At 36.1% G+C, this 14037-nt stretch overlaps 1 protein-coding gene across 4 annotated transcripts in view; it reads left to right on the forward strand.

The window, feature by feature from the left end:
• Nucleotides 1–14037, forward strand: part of ZC3H13 (zinc finger CCCH-type containing 13) — a 97331-nt gene that overhangs the window by 26799 nt on the left and 56495 nt on the right. For 2 of the 4 annotated variants that reach the window (XM_047079893.1, XM_047079896.1), the window contains 3 exons: nucleotides 209–317; nucleotides 10019–10158; nucleotides 10760–10920. In XM_047079893.1, coding sequence (XP_046935849.1) covers nucleotides 209–317; nucleotides 10019–10158; nucleotides 10760–10920 — 410 coding nt within the window. Of the gene's footprint in view, nucleotides 1–208; nucleotides 318–5054; nucleotides 5173–10018; nucleotides 10159–10759; nucleotides 10921–10942; nucleotides 11048–14037 lie in introns of those variants that run through there. The other 2 variants (XM_047079900.1, XM_047079906.1) reach the window with 2 other exon arrangements.

The raw sequence follows: 14037 nt of genomic DNA on the forward strand, positions 1-14037 counted from the left end.
TACTTTTACCAAGTTGCTGTTTGATAAAATACAGTGTTTTCATTATGGTGCTACACTAGAACTTGTTGCTTCTACTTAGTGGATAAGTGATTATTTGCTAAATAGATTCTTTAATGAAACAAAGATGAAGCTAGAAATATTCTGTATTGTAACTATTTCGTAATTTTTAAAAAATATGGTAATCTGTATGTATATATATACTTTTTAGAAAGAATCTTCGAGAGGGAGACATAGGGAAAAGGAAGACATTAAAATCACTAAGGAGAGAACTCCCGAAAGTGAAGAAGAAAATGTAGAATGGGAAACTAATAGAGATGGTGAGTGCAAGAATCTTTGCTTATATAGTCAAGCTATTGATTATTCACTTTGTAGACTTTTTGGGTTTCAAAACACTTTTCAACTGTTATCTCCTCGTTTCAGAATCATCTTACTGCCGTCTTTCCACTTTAATGAGTCGTAATACAGAAAATAGCATGTGGTAGCGGAACAAAGTCAGAGAAGGCTATTCTCACTGCATTTTTCAACTTCCCCATCCTTTCCCCCCTGCCCCCAGGACTTCATTGGGCAGCATCACAGTCCTTTGAAATTGTATTACTTTTCTAAGTGTTTTTAGGTCCTTAAAAAATTAAGGGTTAATTAAAAAAAAAATTAAGTTAAAAAATTAAGTCTAAATTTTTTTTTAGTGTTTATTTTTGAGAGCACAAGCAGGGGAGGGACGGCGAGGTGGGGACAGAGGATCCGAAGCAGACTCTGTGCTGACAGCAGCGAGTCCCATGTGGGACTTTAACTCACGAGCCGTGAGATCGTGACCTCAGCCGAAGTCAGACACTCAACCGAGCCCCCCTAGTGCCCCTAAATTTTGTTTGTATTACATAAAATATTAAAATAAGATTTTTAAATCTTAAAGATCTGGGAAAATTATTTCCAAGAAATTGTAGACTTTCACCTTTCAGAAGAAATCCAATTCACATACTAATTGAGACCAGGGATTTGTTCATGAGTAATAGCAAAATCATCTTTGCGTCATTTAACAAGTTAGCATTTGTTTTTCATACCATGAATGTTCTTTTTCACTTTTATGACCTTCTGAAGGTGAGCAGTAGAGCCTCACACTACCAAATAGAGAAAGGAAAGTCACATTTATTGAATGCTTTGGGTGTGCTGGGCATTTCAGTATCATTTATGTAATTACCTCATTAATTCAGTAGCTTTGTTACTCTACTTACACATGACAAAACTAAAGAATGTAAGAATTTAAGCATGTTCCTCAGCAGTAAACTGAAAACTTAGACCAAGAGTTAAAAAAATTATAGTTTGTAGGCCAGCCACCTGTGTTTGCAAATAAAGTTTTATTGGAACACAACCAGTCCTATTTGGTTACATATTTCCTGTGTCTGCTTTTGACCTACCGTGGATGAGTCGAGTACTTACGAGAGCCAACAGTCTGTAAGCCTAAAATATTTACTATTACATTGAAGAACAGTCTCTAAAGAGATCTATTCTGAGACTTCAAAAGTATGCTAAATGCCTCTCCTGTAATTTGAACATCAGTATTTTTTTTAGGAAATCCATTCCACTTCTGGACAGTGTTGTCTACTTAAAACTTACTCCTAAGAGCAGATAGGGAATTTCCTTATGATTAGCTTATTGGGATTTCATAAGTCAATGTAATACCTCTTACAAAATAGTAGTAGAAGCAGCTATAATGTCTCACTGTAGGTGACTAAATAGTTCATATATTGAAATAAAATACTATAACTCTTGACTGTTTGAGGTTGGATAGCGAACTTTGCCTAAGTATGACGGGATTAGCTAAACACACTCAGCATTCTTTTCATTTTAATTACTTTCAGATAAGAAATATTCTGAAATATACTAGATACCCCTTAATCTTTAAAAATAAAAATTTCTCTATTCCCATTTAAAAGCCTAAGAAGACTTTCCTCCTTGTCTTCATAGTAGCTATTTCAGACTCTCTCCTCAGATCTCCCCGTGGACCCTCATGTCTCCTGTCTGCTCTGTACTACACAGAGCTGATGCAACTCACCATCTAGTAACTCCCTCAACTTCCTGCTACCGCACTTACAAGCTGGTCTTCTTTTCCCCACCTGAACTTTATTCTTTCTCTTTTGTTCTTTGTAAGAAGCCTCCCTCTTGCTATATAAGGTTATCTACTCCTGTGTCCTGAATCTGATTTCCTCCCCCTTCTGCAGTCTTGTTCATTGGTTATACATTCTCTTTTACATCTTTAACATCCGTCTGGACACTCTTTCTCTTCTCCCCGCATGACTTTTACCCATCACCCAGCTTATCCCCACTTTACAACTAAATTTGTGAAGTAACTCTGTGCCTTACTGTCTCTACTTTTTTCACCTCATACTTGCTCAGTTTTCTGACCCATGTCTTCAGTAAAATGGCTTTTCAAGGTCACTGATGACCTCCTCTTTGCTAAATAAATAGAGACATACTTGTCTCTCTCTCTCTCTCTCTCTCTCTCTCTCTCTCTCTCTCTCTTTTAATTGTTTATTTATTTTTGAGAGAGAGAGAGACACAGCGTGAACAGGAGAGAGACAGAGAGAGAGTGAGACACAGAATCCAAATCAGGCTCCAGGCTCCCAGCTGTCAGCAGACAGCCATATACAGGGTTACAACCCATGAACTGTGAGATCATGACCTGAGCCAAACTGTGACTGAGCTACCAAGGCACCCTGATACTTGTCTCTATTCTGTAATCTTTCTGCAGCATTCGAGAGCCTTTTTGAAACACTTTGTCCTTGGATTTCATCTATCACTCTTCAGTTTTTCTGTCTTCCTTTGAAGCCCTCCAGTCTTGAACGGAGGCTCCTTGTGTTTTATCTATCCCTTAAATGTTGATTCCCAAGGTTTTGCTCTAGGCTATCATCTTTAAAAAAACTAAAGTGATTTTACTATACAAAAATCATTTAAAAGGTGAGTAGATGCCTTTTATAATAGTTTTACATATAAAATCTACACATGGCTATTACAGTTTTCTCTTGATTTGAACTCACAGGTTTTGATATTTTGTCTCTATGGATTAAAACATGTTTGGAAGAATATTGAAGCATGGATATAGTCATCTCAATCTCCAGATAATGACACTGAACCAATTTAATAGACTTTCTACGTTTTAAATCTAACGTGAATAGCAGTTTTAGATAGACTCAGAAGAAATTGCTTTGTATTAGTATTTCTCAAACTTTTTGGTCTCATGACACTTTCACTTTTTTTAAGGATCCCAAACAGCTTTTGACTTAGTGGGTTATTTGTTTTAATTCTTGCCATATTAGAAATTGAATCTGAGAAATTTTTTAAATACTTATTTATGAATTTATTGAACAGTGAAAATAATAAGCCCAGCATATACTTTTATAGAAAATAGATTGGTTTTGGAAACTAAAAATAAAATCACAAGGAGGGGACAGTGTTTTACATGTTTTTGTAAATCTTTTTAACATCTGGCTTAGTTGAAGACATCTAGATTTTTATGTCTGGTTCCGCATTCAATCTGTTAATGGTATTGCGTATCATGTGACTTTTGGAAAACCCGGCTGTATACCCAGGAGAGAATAGTAGACCAGCCACCCAAGTGATGTAGTATTGTAGAAATATTTTTGATCTTCTGAAACTCCAAGAATTGTTTTGGAGATCCTGAGGAGTCCTCAGACCCCTCTTTGAGAACCACTTGTTTCTAGAAGTGGCTTCTGCTTTCAGTTGTTTTCCCTTTGCCTAGCCACCTCTTCTCAATTTTAATTTTTCCTTCCAGATGAAGTCATCCTTTCAGGGCGTCATTAGCATCTGTGTGTTAATGAATCCAGTATCTGGAGCTCTCAGTTGAGGCATCTGTCAACTGGATCTCTCTATCTGAGTTCCCTAAGACTACCACTTTCTACTGGGTCCCCCAAAGCCTGGGAGTTATTATTTGATATTTCTTCCCCTCACCCTAGATGTTTACAGAGTTCTGAGATTTCTGCCTATCTTTCAGAACCACCTATTTTTCTAAATGACTACTAATATTTTAGTTAAGATATTTGTTTACTGCATACAAATATATTTTACCACAATAGCCTCCTAATCTCATGCCTTGAAGTTATTAATCTTGTCTTCTAATTTATTCTCCACTTGAAAGCCAGAATAATCTGAAAAGAATTTTTTTAACTTAAGTGTAGTATACATCCAGAAGAGTGCATGATTCATGTGTGCAACTCACTGAATTTTCACAGACAGAACAAACTTGTATAATCTGTACCCAAGTCAATAAATAGAAAATTAATAGGATCCCATAAACCCCTTTGTGCTCCCTTTCCAGTCACTAACTCCCAACCCTCACCTCCCAGAGATAACTACTACCCTGATTTCTACCACCATTGATTAGTTTTGTCTGTTTTTGAGCTCTGTATAAATGGAATATATAGCAGTACTCTTTTTATGTTTAGCTTCCTTTGCTTACAATATATTTGAGATTAACTGTATTATTTATTGCACATAGTTGTAGTTTATTAATTATTATAGCTGTATAGGATTTCATTGTATGAATATGTCATAATTTATCCATTCTAATGGTGCTAAACATTTGAATAATTTCTAATTTTGAACAGTTATGAGTAGGGTGCTGTTACTGTTCTTAATCCTATCTTTTGCTAAACTTGTACCCATGTCTCTTCATCTTATGCCTGGAAATTGGATTGCTAGATCATGGAGTTTGCATATGTTCATCTTTGGTAGATAATGTCAAATTAAAAATGATTATTTTTCATATGGTACTTTTTGTCTTTTTCATCTTAGCCATTCTGGAGGTGTGTGGTATCTTATTGTGGTTCTAGTGTGCATTTCCCTAATGACTAATAAAATTGACAACTTTTTCACGTTTATTGACCACTGTACAATCTATTTTGTAAACTGTGTGTTCCAGACTTGCCTATTGTATTGCATTACCTGTTTTCTTAATTGTTTAGAATTCTTTATATACTTTGGATATAAGATCTTTTATCAGATATACATATTGTGAATATCTTCTTCCACTCTCTGAGTTCCAGAATGCTCTTTTGAAAGAATAAATGTCTTCATTCCTCTGCATAAAATTTGGATTTCCGGGGGTGCCTGGCTGGCTCAGTTGGTTAAGCGTCCGACTTAGGCTTGGGTCATGATCTCATGGTACGTGAGTTTGAGCCCTGCATTGGGCTCTGTGCTGACAGCTCAGAGCCTGGAGCCTGCTTTGGATTCCATGTCTCCCTCTCTCTCTCTGCCCCTCCCCCACTCATGCTCTGTCTCTCAAAAATAAGCAAACATTAAAAAAAAAAAAGCAAATAAAATTTGGATTTCCCATTGCCTTCAGAAACCAAGTACAAATTCTTACTGTACAGAACTTTTCATTATCTGGTTGCTGCCTGTATTTCCAACTCCTTACCCCCAAGTCTGTTTTTTGTTTTGTTTTTTTTTTTTTCAACGTTTATTTATTTTTGGGACAGAGAGAGACAGAGCATGAACGGGGGAGGGGCAGAGAGAGAGGGAGACACAGAATCGGAAACAGGCTCCAGGCTCTGAGCCATCAGCCCAGAGCCTGACACGGGGCTCGAACTCAGGGACCGCGAGATCGTGACCTGGCTGAAGTCGGACACTTAACCGACTGCGCCACCCAGGCGCCCCCCAAGTCTGTTTTTTAATTGGTTCCTTAAACTTCGTCTTATTTGTTTACCATACTGACTAGTGCAGTAACATAAAAAGGAAAAGTGTCGGGGCGCCTGGGTGGCGCAGTCGGTTAGGCGTCTGACTTCAGCCAGGTCACGATCTCGCGGTCCAGGAGTTCGAGCCCCGCGTCGGGCTCTGGGCTGATGGCTCAGAGCCTGGAGCCTGTTTCTGATTCTGTCTCCCTCTCTCTCTGCCCCTCCCCTGTTCATGCTCTGTCTCTCTCTGTCCCAAAAATAAAATAAAACGTTGAAAAAAAAAATTAAAAAAAAAAAAAAAAAGAAAAGTGTCATTGTAGTAGAAGAGGAAATAAATGAACGTATTTGGTAACCTTATAGGTGGGTACATTCTCCTGAAGTAAGGCATAAAACCCAGAAGCCTTATTTGAGTACATAAAGATTTAAATTTTCTGTGTAACTAAACTACAGTTTAATAATTAAGAAGTAGATCACCAAAAGGACATATTTACCATGTATAACATGTATCAGCACATGGTAAAAGTACTATATACACATATAATGAGCTCCACAAATAAAAGGAAAATACAGTCCAGTTGATAAATGGGCAAAAAAAATTAAATAGGTAATTCATAGAGGAAATAGAAATGGTCAGTTGTTACTCAGGCTTACTACAGAAGGAAGTCAAGGAAACTAAAAAGGTAGCATTTTTTATCCTTCAAATTGACAGAAATGAAAAATATAAACCTTAGAAATGGGAGTTTCCGTTGGTAAAAGCTGTTTTGAGGTGTAGTTTGGTAATATTAAAAATAAAGTTACACTTCTCTTTGATCCAGCAACTCTGTAGCTTACGAAATCTGTTCTAGGGGCACCTGGGTGCCTCAGTTGGTTAAGCATCTGACTCTTGATTTTGGCTTGGGTCATGATCTCACCGTTCAAGTACCCCATCAGGCTCTGTGCACTGATAGCATTGGGCATGCTTGGGATTCTCTCCCTCTCTCATTGCCCCTCACCTGCTCACCGTTCTTTCACTAGCTTACTCTCTCTCAAAATAAATAAACATTAAAAAAAAAAAATCTGCCCTAAAGAAATACTTTACACTTGTGAACCAAGGAAGGTGTCAGAATGTCCATTGAAGTCTTGTTTATAGAGCAAAATATTAAAAACAATGTGTATCAGAAGGAAACTGGTTCACTAAATTATAATGTGTTCATATTATGAAATGCTTTTCAGATGTTAAAATGGTTCCTCTTTGTATGATGTGGAAAGGTATTTCTATAGGGCATTGTGTGTAGTTTTAGTCCCATTATTTTAAAGAGCATAAATATAAAGGTTTATTTTTATGCATACAACACTAAACTAGTAACATTGTTATCACTGGAGTAAGGTAGCAGTGGGAGGAGTGTAATGGAATTTCTCCATTCACCCTGTGTACTTAAGAATTAACACTTTTTTTTTTTTTTTGAATTTTAACGTTTATTTATGTTTGAGACAGAGACAGAACATGAACAGGGGAGGGGCAGAGAGAGAGGGAGACACAGAATCCGAAACAGGCTCCAGGCTCTGAGCGGTCAGCACAGAGCCCGGCGCGGGGCTCGAACCCACGAACTGTGAGATCATGACCTGAGCCGAAGTCAGATGCTTAACCGACCGAGCCACCCAGGCGCCCCAAGAATTAACACTTTTAATAGTGAGAATGTATATATTAAAGACAGAAGCAAATACTCAACCATACAGTCTTTAATCCATATACGTATACCTTGTATATTTCTATGATTATTTGCATAAAACAGATTACTAGAAGTAAAATTGTTTTATTAAAGGGTATTAATGTTCTTAAGGCTTTTACCCACATTGCCTAATTACTTTCCAAGATAGATGTCCCACTGTCCTAGTTTGCATTGTTAACCTTCAAAGAGTGAACATACCTTTTATCTATACCTTTGCTAATACCTAATACTATAATTAGAAAAAAGTACCTCTTTAATACATGAAAAAGGCATATTTAGGTACCATTTGCATTTCCTTCTTTTTGTGAATTGCCTGTTCATGTCCTTGCATTCTCCTTTCAATCAGTAAGAACTCTGTATGTATGAGGAATGTCAACCTTACATATTGTATTTTTGTATTATATATTTTTAAAAATAGCTGCCTTGTAAAATATGCCATTCTAATTGTATTTAATATTTTTCTAATGACTTAGACTAATCATCTATCTATATGAATCAGTTTTTATTAGGCAGTTATAATGATAACCTCAAGGTATGAGACACATTTTCTAAATTTATTAAATGGTTTCAGACTTCTTTTTTTTTTGTCAGGTTGCATCATGTCTGTTTTGTATTTCATCTCCTTATAGGCTAGGAAGACATCTTCCTTTTGTTTATAATAGCTATGCATAAAATAAGAATAAATCGTATCTGAGTAAAGACTAGAGAGCTTTTCATCTGAGCAAAATATATTATAGTACATTGACTCTGACATATATTTTAACTGTTCAGGCTTACCCCTTTGGTAGGATAGCTGGGGATTGAAGGACTGAAAGCCAGCTTTTCATTTCTTACCTGTGTTCTATATTGGTGATATTTCCAGGTAGTAGTTTTTAGAGGGGTGCAGGGTATTATTGATAATACCATTAAAAACACTATAAATCATTCTTCACAATTAATTACTCTTCCCTTTGTTTTATACATACTTAGTATTTAGCTATGGAATTTTATCTGCTAGCAATTTGAGAATACTGTCAAACTGAATCTTTGAACACTATTATTCATTGATACAAAGTGTCTCAGAGTACAAAATAGTATACAGATAGCCATTATTTAATTAAATTCAGTATCTCCAATCATTTTATCTAGTAAATATAGTTCTTAAATATAGTAAATTATATCTAGTAAATATAGTCCTTAAATATTTAGTAATTGCTTTCTGACTGAAAAATGTGATTTAGTCTATTTTATATATTTACTGAAAAATTGTCATCATCTTCCAATATAAGATGAGCAATCAATTTAGTTACACAGATAGAGGATATGTAGTTACCCTCTCTGTTCCCAAGCAAATAAATGGATAATTGGCATTATAATGTATTTGATCTGTACACGACAATGATGTTCATTTTCTTGTGTTTTCGACAGTCAAATAGGACTATTTATCATCGTCGTTTTTTAGTTCTTCATTTTATTTCTTTACCCCAGGTTAAGGAATGGTGATCTTCAGTGTCAAAAGTTAGAAAAGTTAGAAAAGGCACCTCAGTTTGTTATCAGTGTAGCCCAACATTGTCATGTGTTAGGATAAGAGTCACTGAAATTCCTTCCTCTAGGCTCTTTGGCATTTATATATAACAAATGAGGGTGAGAGGCTGGGTGACAGTGCCAGTAGCCCCCGAAAACTTCTGCATGTTGCGAAGGAATAGCTCTGCACATCATTTTTTCTTTTTCTTTCCTGTTTTTTTTTTTTTCCTTAACAAGTCTTTACATTTCTTCCACTGGAAAAAATGAATGGAAATAGGGACATCGTACCACATCTGTTGAGGAGATGGACAGTTCTGATCTAAGGAACTGTCACAAATCGCTTATAATGGAAAAGTTACAGATCTTTCGGATGTTAGCTCATGTACACATTAGTGTTAAAATTACCAAACTTTAGTTTTAGATACAAATCAGTTGTGTCACTAATAAAAAAGAAATATGGAAGCAATGTAGGACACCTAATGCTACCTTCATTTAATACTGATGAATCTTGGGGCGCCTGGGTGGCGCAGTCGGTTAAGCGTCCGACTTCACCAGGTCACGATCTCGCGGTCCGGGAGTTCGAGCCCCGCGTCGGGCTCTGGGCTGATGGCTCAGAGCCTGGAGCCTGTTTCCGATTCTGTGTCTCCCTCTCTCTCTGCCCCTCCCCCGTTCATGCTCTGTCTCTCTCTGTCCCAAAAATAAATAAACGTTGAAAAAAAAAAATACTGATGAATCTTTAAGAAAGTCAAAGACATAATGAAATCATATATACAGCCTGAAATACTGAAGGCTTTGGTATTTTTAATACTTAGAATTTACATGTGAGTTTTTTAACGGTAAAATTGTGAAATCCCATCTCCTAACCAAAAACCCAACTGCCAGACAACCCAAAATCACTTTAAGAAAACCCAAGTGTCTTAAAAATGTTTGGCGTTTCATAAAGAAATCAGCCATGCTGATTTTAACCCTTTATAGAAACAGTATATATTTTTTATCTTTGAGAAGTATGTTATTCTAATGAAAGACCACCATTTTAATTTGCATAAAAAATTGAAAAAATTTCTCTAATTTTTGGTGTAGATAATTTTGATGGTTTCTGACAAGTAATGGAATTTTATCTTAAAGATTCTGACAATGGAGATATTAATTATGATTATGTTCATGAGTTGTCATTGGAAATGAAGCGTCAGAAGATACAGAGGGAATTAATGAAGCTCGAACAAGAAAACATGGACAAGAGAGAAGAAATTATTATTAAAAAGGAGGTATGCTATTGAAATACATGTTAGCAATTAGTATCAACATGGGTATTGATCAGAGAACTCATTAGCCATTTGTTGTGTCTTAAATTGTATCAGGATGTTGATAAGTTGATCACGTTACTGTAAATCAACTACATGTTAATATTCACATTACTCTATTAGATAAATAGGAAATATTTTTGCTTTTGAACAGGTGAAAAAACTAAGGTTGTGCTGCGTAGATTCACCGGCTAATGTTAAATGGGATTTGAATCTATGTATGTCTGTTTCTTAGGCCTAAGCCATGTCTAGAATACTTGTTTATTTTTTAAAGAGTAGGGGTACAATTTATTGGAATGTAATTTGTGATTTTTCTGAGGAGATTTTGAAATTGTATAATTTTGGTTTGCTTTGTTAATAATAGTGTTATGTTAGGGCAGGTAATTGTAATTAGCATATTGGTTAAAAGCACATGTTTAGAAGTCAGACTAACACTTGGTGGCTATAACAGCACTTAATATTTCATTTGAATTTTGGTATGATTTAGAAACACCTGCTTTGTTATCTGATTATAACACCCATGATTGAAGGAGTTTCTAATTGATCTACTGAATTCTTTTAAAAGGTTTCACCAGAAGTGATTCGATCAAAATTATCTCCATCTCCTTCTCTAAGAAAGTCAAGCAAATCTCCAAAGCGAAAGTCAAGCCCTAAATCGTCATCTTCAGCAAGCAAGAAAGACAGGAAGGCAACTGCAGTATCCTCACCCTTGTTGGACCAGCAGAGGTCAGTAGGGTGGTAAATAACGCCAGAATGAAATAGCTTTTTCTGAAGTGATACCCAAAATCTGAAGTGATACTCAGAAGAATTAGTAGATTACAGAAGAATCCTTGTAATACATTCAGTATTTAATGTAAGTTTTTTTCTTCTAAAATAAAGGTATGACCATATGATTTCACTCATATATGGAATTTAAGAAACAAAGCAGAGGAACATATGGGGGGTGGGGATGAGAGAGAGAAGGAGACAAACCAGAAGAAGAGACTTTTAAAGATAGAGAACAAACTGAGGGTTGATGGAGGGATGTGGGTAGGGGATGGGTTAATTGGGTGATGGGTATTAAGGAGGGCCCTTGTTGTGATGCGCACTGGGTGTTACATGTAAGAGATGAATCCCTGATTGCTACTCCTGAAACCAGTATTGGGCTGTGTGTTAACAGAACTTAAATAAAAATTTGAAAAGAAAATAAAGGTACAAAATGTTTCTGTTTAAAAGAAAATTGATAGAGAACAATAAAACAAATGTCTGTGTCCCATCTGCTGTCCTTCAGAGCTTTTTTTTTTTTTTTTTAAATAAAACATAACACACCTATGTATTTTCTGTCCTTCCCTCTTGAATTTGTTTATGGTACTTGAGCATGTGTGTTTATACTTTCATGTGTATTATTTTTATCTACTTAGTCGTAGTACTTATATATTAAAGCTTTGCTTCTGCAACTTTCTTTTTCACTTAACATTTTTTATATTTGTATTGATGTATGTAGCCTTTTGTCATTTGAGTATTTATACTATGTGTTTACTTTTCTTTTGTTGAACTTATAAGTTGTTTTCAGTTTTTCACTGTTACAAATTATACACAGTGAACATTTTTCTTGTCTCCTTGTGCACATGGTCATGAGATTAGATTCTTAGTTTATACTAAGCAGTATGAATATATTATTTAGAATTACTGCAGTAGCCAGTTGAAATAAAAGCAGAAATGAGTAAATATTACATTGAGGGACTAAGAATAAGACAGAAGACATTTTTCTATTCTGTGTCACTCTGTACTATTTAAATTTTTTTTTTAATTTCTTTTTTTAACGTTTATTTTTGAGACAGAGAGAGACAGAGCATGAACAGGGGAGGATCAGAGAGAGAGGGAGACACAGAATCTGAAACAGGCTCCAGGCTCTGAGCGGTCAGCACAGAGCCCGACGCAGGGCTCGAACTCACGGACCGTGAGATCATGACCCGAGCCGAAGTCGGACACTTAACCGACTGAGCCACCCAGGCGCCCCTAAATTTTGTTTTAATGAAAGCGTATACACTAATTTTGTTGAAGGAAAAAAGCTAAACTAACCTCTTTCAACATACGACCAGTTGGCAAACTATCTGAATCCACAATGAAACTCGTATTTGTCTTCCTTCTAGTTTCTAGAGTCTTTAACCCTATTTCGGACTCCAGTTACTTTTTGCCTAGGTTATTGTATCATCCTTCTACTTTATCTAGTGTCCACTCTCCTGTGCACATAAACATTTCATTCCTCAACCCCCTGTATTCATTCATTTTACGGATGTTGTGAGAGAAATCTTGAAAGAACGATTGCAGTTAATTTACTGTGCCATTGAAAAATTCTGTGGTTTTCCATTTGGTTGAATAAAATTCAGATTCTTTGTTTGTTTGTTTGTTTGTTTGTTTTAATGTTTATTCATTTGAGAGCTAGAAACAGAGTGCGAGCAGGGGAGGGGCAGAGAGAGGGAGACACAGAATCAGAAGCAGGCTTCAGGCTCTGAGCTGTCAGCACAGAGTCTGATGCAGAGAAAGAAAGGATCTAAAAATGATAGATGAAATTAATTGAACTCTGTGCCACAAGTGGGAGGTACACTCTGTGCCATTACGGAGAAATCAATTGACTTAAAAAAGGTTGAAAGATCTTGTTGCCTTTAGAATGTGCGGAACCAATTTTGACCCCTGTAGTTGGAAGGCACTTGAAAAGCCTATATTGTAACATAATTGTGATTTCCAACTACGTATAGTTTTGAAGGAAATGTGAAGAAATTCTATACCATAGTGAGTGTATTGATATAATTCTGTTGTTATAATAGCTTAGTCCCAAAATCTGAGTTCAATGCTACGGAGGTTTATTTCTCACTCAAAGCAAATCAGAGTGGGTGTTTCTGATTAACAAGTGGCTCTCTTATGCATAAAGATTCAGTAACCCAGGCTCCTTTTGAGATGGCTTCGCTTGGGTTTTGTGGACATCAAAAAATGGAACGCCTGAAGAAAAAAAATTAATTGGAGTACTGCTCTTATTGGGCTCTACAGTTTACAATTGCCTGGAGTATGAGAATCATTTATTAGGCCTGGTAGTGGTGTACAATTCCACAAGCATTTTTTGGCCAGAACTTGGTCCCTTGGCCATATCTCATTTCAAAGAAGTCTAGACAGTATAGTTCCAGCAGTGTGCCCAGGACAAAATTTAGTAAACACCTAGCTAGTCTCTGTCACAGAAGTAATGTGAAAATACAGTTTGTGTCAAGAATTCCTCTGTTATTTTATCTTTAAAATAATTTTTAAGTAATTTTTCTTTGGGGCGCCTGGGTGGCTCAGTCTGTTAAGCGTCCGACTTCGGCTCAGGTCATGATGTCACAGTTAGTGAGTTCAAGCCCCGCGTCAGACCCTGTGCTGACAGCTCAGAGCCTGGAGCCTGCTTCAGATTCTGTGTCTTCCTCTCTACCCCACCCCTTCTTGCGCTCTGTCTTTCTCTCTCAAAAATGAATAAACGTTAAAAAAAAAATTTTTTTTTTAAATAGTTCACTGAGTTCTGGAAGAGGTTAAAAAAAGAAAACCTAGATATATCTTCATGAAAATTTTAATTTCTAAGGAAGAATTATAATCATCCCAGCTGAAAAACTGGGTAACATGCATAGGGAAAAAAAATGGACTCTACATTTTTCATCTACAACACTAAATGTTATAAGATATTCTAACAATATTTATAAAGGTCTGAGGTAAAAGGATAGTGATACCAAAATACTGTATTCAGTCAAACTATTGTGCAGGTATGAGGTAAAGACAGATAACTTTGGATACAAAAGGGTCAAAGTCACACCATTTGGATAAAATTATTTAAAGTGCTAA

This window comes from Lynx rufus, unplaced genomic scaffold (genome assembly GCF_022079265.1).
Source record: "Lynx rufus isolate CCGP_SWC_20201006 ecotype Redwood Valley unplaced genomic scaffold, mLynRuf1.p SCAF_1, whole genome shotgun sequence".
Lineage (NCBI taxonomy): Eukaryota > Metazoa > Chordata > Mammalia > Carnivora > Felidae > Lynx > Lynx rufus.